The sequence below is a fragment of the Cajanus cajan genome, chromosome 4 (genome assembly GCF_000230855.2).
Source record: "Cajanus cajan strain Asha chromosome 4, NIPB_CcT2T_4, whole genome shotgun sequence".
NCBI lineage: Eukaryota > Viridiplantae > Streptophyta > Magnoliopsida > Fabales > Fabaceae > Cajanus > Cajanus cajan.
In genome coordinates this window covers 10,723,299-10,730,886 of record NC_138520.1, presented here as the reverse complement: position 1 = coordinate 10,730,886, position 7,588 = coordinate 10,723,299, and the positions used below count along the sequence as shown (strand labels likewise).

Below are 7,588 nucleotides of genomic sequence, written 5' to 3'. Positions count from 1 at the left end.
ACACATTAATTTGTAGTTTGCATTTAGTTTTTAGAATAATCAATATATAAAAAAAATAAGGTTTAAAGAATGATGAAGTTGAGAGCACAAAAATAGGATTTAAATAATAATAAAAATGAAATGCGAGAGTGTCTTAATTGGTAGAAATAATAAAAAAAAATCAATGAAAAGTAATTAGAGAGATAAAGTAGTAATAGAAAAAAGGTAGAGGAAGAAAAGGTGAACAAAAAAAGATGATTTTGAAAATATAAAATAAAATATTTAGAATTTAAAAAAAATAAGAAAGGAGGTATATTTATTGAAAAGGAAGTGTATATCACCTTTGCCTTTTATTTGTTACTTTACAAAAAGTCTCATGATATATACACCTATTTCTTTTTAATTTATAAATATACATTCTTTAGTTTTTTTTTATTTATTTATAAAATTCCTATAATATCTTTATTTTTTTTTAATTTTTAATTTTACACCTTCAACTTTTAATTTATTACTTTTATTTTTTACATACCTCCTTCCTTCTCCATTTCATTTTCACATGCACTTCTTTGTCTTTCCTAAATTCTTCACTTATTCTAGTAGATAGTTTTAGTTCTCTCAATTTTTGCCTTATTTTATTCTCCCCTTCTCTCTTTCACTTTTTCACATGCATTCAGACTATAAAACTAGTACGCAAAGAGTTAAATGCACATTTTTCCTCGATAATTTATGTCGAGTTAAATGCACATTTTTTCTTCTTCCAATACTTCCTCCCTTTCGCACCTCCAAAAATCTTAATAATGTGTTTGGACGAGGAATTTAAATGGAGTAATTCATTTGTTTGAATAATTTCAAATTTCTTGAGATGAAATACCTTGTTTAGATGGAGAATTTATAAAGAATTTAAAATTCAAGTATTTGTGAAATTCCTTGAAATAGTAGAATTTCAAATTCTTATAAAAAAGTAAGAATTTGAAATTTCTCTATTTTTTTTCTTCTTATTTCACTTACATATTTTATCTTATCTCTTATTTCTTCATGTTTTTAATTATTGAATATTTAAAATAATTTTAAAATTATTAAATATTATTTAATATTATTTTTTAAAATTATTAAATATTTAAAAATTAGCTATTATTTATTTTTATAAATTTTAATTTAAAAATATCAACATATAAATATATTTTTAAAATCAATTTTACCATGGTGGAATCAAATTATCATATCTAACCTAACAATTTAATTTTTTTAAAAAAATTGAATTGACTTATCCAAATAAAATATTTTAAGAATGATAGAAATTAAAATAAAAATAATTCAAATACCAAAATTTTAAAATTCCTTGAATTTGTAAAATTCTTCATCCAAACACACCATAAGATTAAATTTAGAGTGATGGAAAAGACATTCCATAACACGAATTTCACTATTATAAAGTACTTTTTGGGATAGTAAAATTAGTGTTCCTGAAAGTGTTTTTTAGAATTGTGTGTTTTTTTTACATATTTCTATAAAGTACTTTTCAGAACACTAAATTTATTATTCTAAAAAAATCTTTATAGAATTTTGCAAAATAAAACTTTTTCGAAAAGTACTTCTGAAATAGTAAAATTAATGTTCTTGAATGTACTTTCCGAAAGTATATTATTTTACATAATTTCAAAATATTTTTCGAAACAGTAAATTTAGTGATTGAAAAGTACTTTTCAAAAATATGTTAAAAACACAATTTCGAGAAATGAAATTTTACTTTTCTAAGAAGTACTTTTTGGAATAATAAAATTATTTAATATGGTATTTTCTAGAGGTGTAAATGAGAGAAGTGATTGAAGAGAAATACACATTTGACTCGACACTTTCGATATTGTTGACGAAGCTAAACATGCTTATAATGCTGTTGAAAACTAATTCTATGTCCCAGATGCCGGTGAAAATTAAAAGAAGGGATAAGAGAATAATAATGCAAAAATTGAAAGAAAAGGAGAAAAGAAAGTAATGTAAAACCCAAAGAAATTAAAATTACTTATTGAAATAGATAAGAAGTGAGAGAAACGTAAAAAGTGTATGTGAAAACTGAAAAGAGAAAAGAATGAGATGTGTGAAAAAAAATGCTAAATTAAATATTGGGGTGTTAAATTAAAAAAATTAAGAATATTTAAAAAATTTAATATTGTTTTTTAAAAAAAAAGATATACTTATTAAAAAAAATCTATATATGATGACCTTACCAAAAATTGAGAGTGAGCCCAATTTCAAACGAGGCACTGGTTCTATTCTTAGCTTCATTTGGTCCCAATAAGCCCAGTAACAGCCCAAACACTAAAGTATTCCTTTCTCCAACCCAACTCTTCCTTCTTCAAAACCCTATTTTCCCTTGAGTTGAGCCAAAACCCTAAACCCCCAAACACTGTCTTGGCCACCATTATTGGAGCATTCTCTGATTACCAAACAATGAGGCCCCCGAGAGGCGCAGGACGCGGTGGTGGTTTTAGAGGTGGCCGCGACGGTGGCGGTTTCAGAGGTGGTCGCGACGGTGGAGGCCGCGGCAGAGGTGGTTTTGGTCGTGGCGGTGGAGGACGCGGCGGCGGATTTCGCGATGAAGGGCCACCCTCCGAAGTCGTAGGTGTGTGTCCTTTTTTATTTTGGAATTTAAGTAAACTTTCAAAGCTTTTGTTGGGTATTTCAGGAACAGTGTTGGAAGATTAAAAACTCATGCTTTGTGGTGTTTGTTGCTAATGACATGATATAGTTTGGGAGAAAAAAACAGATTTTATTTAAATTTGGTTGAATATTTTTTGTTTTGTTTTTTCTTATAGAGGTGTGTGTTTTAATGGGGTTTGTTGGTTTGGTGTTTGCAGAGGTGTCGCAGTTTCTGCATGCGTGTGAGGGAGATGCTGTAACGAAGCTTACGAATGAGAAAGTTCCCTTTTTCAATGCTCCCATATATCTGAAAAACATGACTCAGATTGGGAAAGTTGATGAAATATTTGGCCCCATCAATGAAGCTGTGGGTTTCTCTCACTCTGTGTTTTAGCATGTTGATTGCTTTTAGTTTTATGGTTTGTTATGGAACTATGTTGTGATGTGATTTGGTGTTTCTTTTATGAACCTGCAGTACTTCTCAATTAAAATGATGGAAGGGATTGTTGCTACCTCTTATGCAGCCGGAGACAAGTTTTATATTGACCCAAGGAAACTGTTGCCTCTTGCAAGATTTCTTCCACAACCCAAGTATGGACTCTTTGCTTCTCATTGCAAAAAATTGACCTGTCTAAGTATTATGCAATTAGTTTGCTCACAAAAGTAGTCGGTGAAGATAGATATGGATTAATGGCTTATTAATTTTTTTTATTTATATTTGTGTTTCTGAATGTCCATGTATATTTTTTTATTTTTCATGTCCATGCTTGCTTTTTTGGTTAATCTTTAAAACTCAACTCTCAGTTGATGGCTACATTGCTCTATTACATGTCCAATCATGTATGCTATCCATGCCACATTATTGATTTAACTTAATCAAGAACGAGTAAATTGTTTAATATGCTGTTATGGTTTGTGTTTGTTGTGCATGCCTTAATGATGTTTGTGTGTACTTATGTTTGCAGTATGCAAGGTGTTTTTTTTTGCTATCGTTATGCTTCTATTATACTTAGAACAATGGTTGCTAAGGTAGTCACATTGTTGAAGGGAAATATTTTAGTTTTGTTGTAGTCTCTTATGATATATTCTGTTAAAAGGATTCTTAAGACTGTTGTTAGAGCCTTGAAAGTTTGAATTATAAACCAGTTTATATTAAAGTGATTCATATGTGAATTATTGCATAGTTGGCTCTTGTTGACAAAAATTAAACAAAATGTTTCTTTTGACATAGGGTTTTAGTTTGGTGGTTCCTTAAAGCTTAAAACAGAGTTCCTTTTTTACTTTTAAATCCTGGAAGGCAAGGCAAAACTTAACTGATAAATGATCAAAGCTGAAATTTAGTTATTGATCTTTTCTCTGTACCTAGATATAAATTTAGTTCTTGATCTTTTCTCTGTACCTGTATATATTATACATGCAGCTGGCACTATCCCTAAATGTATTTTCTATGTTTCAATTTGTTTGCTTTTGGTGGCATTGAATTGTATTAAAATTGTTGGGAGTCATTCCAGTTAACCTGATTGGCTGATTCTTGTTGCAGGGGACAATCACAAGGTGGTAGAGGCGGAGGTGGAGGAGGTCGTGGTGGCCGTGGAGGTGGTGGCCGTGGAGGTGGTGGTTTTCGTGGAAGGGGTGGCCCAAGGGGTGGTAGAGGTGGTCCTCCTCGGGGTGGTGGCCGCGGTGGTGGTTTCAGGGGAAGGGGGAGATCATAGGGGAATTTAATGTAATGTTTTTCATATTTATGCAGTTATTTTCTTTGGAGATAACATAGATGTTGAATACTATTTCTTGTGGATTGAGTGATTCCGATGCATGTTGGTTGATTATATTATCATTATGGCAAGGTGGATTGAGTTGTGCAGTGTCTCTAAATCAACGCTTGATTAAGAATCTATTAAAATCGGTATTTTGGTTATATGAAGAGTATGATATTACTTTCAGAAGAAATAGCCAAAAAAATTTCTAGATGCTTAAAAAGTTGACACTTGTCAATTAACATATTTAACTTTTTAAAATTTTAAAAGATTGGAGGATACAGCATTTTCCTTATATGAATCAATTAAAGTCTGTTTGAATCAATTAAATTCTATGGAAATTGGATGTTATTTGCGTGTATAACCAGGGTGTCTTTGGAGATGAGATTCATTGTTTTAGAATTTAGATAGTACAATCATATAATTATACTGATTTACAGGATTATTATTATTTTTATTTGACCTCTACTTTAAAGGGGAGAAATTAATCTCAAGGAATCGAAGGGCGCTAAAGCTGTGACACAAAAATGCCAGTGTTATTTTTGATGGATAAAAAAAAGAATGTCAGTATTATCATATGGTCACTCTAGGTTTCCCTTTTTATAAATAATTTTTTACTCGGGAAGGATTAGTGTCAAATCACGTTTCAAAATAAGGGTCTGTCCAAATCATATTTGTTTTTCACTAGGCGGATTTAATATTGAATCTGACAATTCTAGCTTCAAATATCAACAAATTACATCTCATGTCAAAATTATGACTATTATTTAATGTTGTATTTGGGATTACTAGCCTGTTTGGATTTCGGAAACTACTGAAAATTAGGAAACCTCAAAATATCACGTTTCGCGTTTGAAAATTATAACTATTGATGTTTTGATGAACATGACAATTAATTAAAAATTAAAAATAAATATCTATAATACGGAACTAAATACCAAGTTCTACGAGTCCCAACATTGACGAAGCATTTATCTGTGCTCAAATTTGGTTGAAACTAATGCTAGTGGTAAAACATATGATTCAATGGAATTGTGTTTGTATAACATTTCTCTACTTCAATTGAATGTTTAATTAATGATATATGTGTATACTTATGTATTGCTTTTGGAAGTATTTTTTAATCAATAATATGATTTCCTCTCCACATGGTTTTTCTAATCACTTTGTTGTTTTGACCTATATTATAAATTTTGTAATAATCTCTTATAGAACTTTACTGTCTATTGTTATACATTAATATATAATAATTATTGTTAAGAATATATATATGAGGAGGGTTCAAACGACACCGGTGTAATTTTTACTAAGTATTACACCGCTTAATAACTTTATATTAAATGTGAATTTTGAAAATCTATCCGTTAGATTGAAAGTTCATATATCTCAAATTATATATGTCAAATTTTGTTAAAATTAAATAACAACTTGAAGGTAATCAAAGTGTTCATATTTTAGTATATTTTGAAATGTATATATTACGTCAATTTTGTTTTATGAGAATGAAATATCAAATCATCTTAGATTAATATAAAATTTGATATATATGATCTAAGAGATATGAACTTTCAATCTAACGGCTGAATTTTCAAAATTCATATTTAATATAAAGTTATTGAGCGGTGTAACACTTAGTAAAAGTTACATGGTATCGTTTGAACTCTCCTATATATATATATATATATATATAATATTATAATTTCAAGTTTGAAGAGATTATTTTTTATCATACCATAATTTTTTATTGTTATTGATGATATTTCAAAATATATTTTTAATATATTTTTGTTGATGTTATGTAATTCATAATTTGGGATATATTACTAAGTTTATGTGAATCGTAGTTTGCGGTAGGAATTAGAGATTATTTGTCATTTTTATCCTTAATATTACTTCCAAAATTTTTTTGTAAGAAACAAGTTATAACGTAAATACATTATAACTTGTTTCTTATAAAAATGATCGGATGTAATACTTGTTAAATATAATTCATATGTACTTTTGTTACACTAACCAAATCTTATATTAAAGTGCATGTAAATATTATTATAATTATAATACTTGAGCTTATGTTTCAAGTTAGTAAAACTTCCAAATGATTGCATACTAATATTATGGATTTTATCTCATTCGTGATTGTAAAGAAAATGTTACCTTATTTATGTGATTTTTTTAGGAGATTTTATATTTATACATGTAATGAAAGAAGATTTTGTGTTAAAAATGTTAAATGAATACTTATATTTATTCTTGTTCTTAATTTTGTACATATATCATGTGGCTAGGTATAAAACTCATTTATCTAAAACTCCCAATTTGATAGATAGACAATATATTAGGTTTTATATTTTAATTTGTAATTACTTATAATCTTACAATAGTTTATTTCTTTCTTATACATAATTCATTAAGAGAAAGATAATAAGATTTATATTAACATTGAATATTATTTTATAGCTCTATGGATTTTAATGAGATTTGATATATGAATGATTAATGAGAGTGTTATTTTTGTTATGTCGTGAGACTAATCAAGTTGATATTCTCATATATTCTTGTATGCATTTTATAATCATAAGACATACTCTAAAAAGACTTTGTTATTGGTCTTGTCCAATTATATGAAGATACATAATGTTGTATCTCAATAGGCATCTTAAGCGAATGTTAACGTTTTTGTTAGGATTTGCACAATTATTATTTTGGCATCTATTTATGTTTTGCATCTATTTTTCCTAAAATTCACATTTTGTTTGGTCTAAATTTATAAGTATATTGTAGATACAATATTCATATTGAGTACAATTTTGCACTATTGAAATATTTATAAATTTTATATTTGGACTAATGATATTAAGTACCGACTCATTATTAACATGTCATTGCTACATTAATCTTGAGTATTATCTTTATTTGAATTTGATGTCTATGTCATCCATGTAGGAAGTGTATGAATTTCCTAATTGTTTTTGGATTTAAGGTTTAGGGTTTAAGATTTGCATAATCATTTATTTTATGAAACTCAAATTACCTAATTGTCAGCTATTATAAAGCACAAACTATCCACAAAAGGGCCAAGCTTCAAAGACATAAGTATGAAATGTAGGATGACCTCACGATTAAGGTTGCAAATCATCACAAATGTCTCAAAAAAGTGTTCCATGAACTTTTGAAGTGGTTCCTCGTCTGCTTATTTGAGATTGGCTAAAGTGGCCGAG

General features: G+C 28.4%; 1 protein-coding gene across 1 annotated transcript; it reads left to right on the top strand.

Moving 5' to 3' along the window:
* The first annotated feature begins 2,325 nt into the window (after window positions 1–2,325).
* LOC109802829 (H/ACA ribonucleoprotein complex subunit 1-like protein 2) lies at window positions 2,326–4,459 on the top strand. The gene is made up of 4 exons (XM_020364226.3): window positions 2,326–2,599; window positions 2,835–2,983; window positions 3,092–3,207; window positions 4,157–4,459. The coding sequence occupies exons 1-4, from the start codon at window positions 2,428–2,430 to the stop codon at window positions 4,326–4,328; spliced, it is 609 nt and encodes a 202-aa protein (XP_020219815.2). The 5' UTR covers window positions 2,326–2,427; the 3' UTR covers window positions 4,329–4,459.
* Window positions 4,460–7,588: the final 3,129 nt, after the last annotated feature.

Coding starts and splice junctions, on each gene's coding strand:
- LOC109802829 (XM_020364226.3), top strand. CDS start 2,428: ATGAGGCCCCCGAGAGGCGCAGGACGCGGTGGTGGTTTTAGAGGTGGC. Junction 2,984..3,091: donor TTGGCCCCATCAATGAAGCT/GTGGGTTTCTCT, acceptor ATGAACCTGCAG/TACTTCTCAATTAAAATGAT. Junction 3,208..4,156: donor AGATTTCTTCCACAACCCAA/GTATGGACTCTT, acceptor TTCTTGTTGCAG/GGGACAATCACAAGGTGGTA.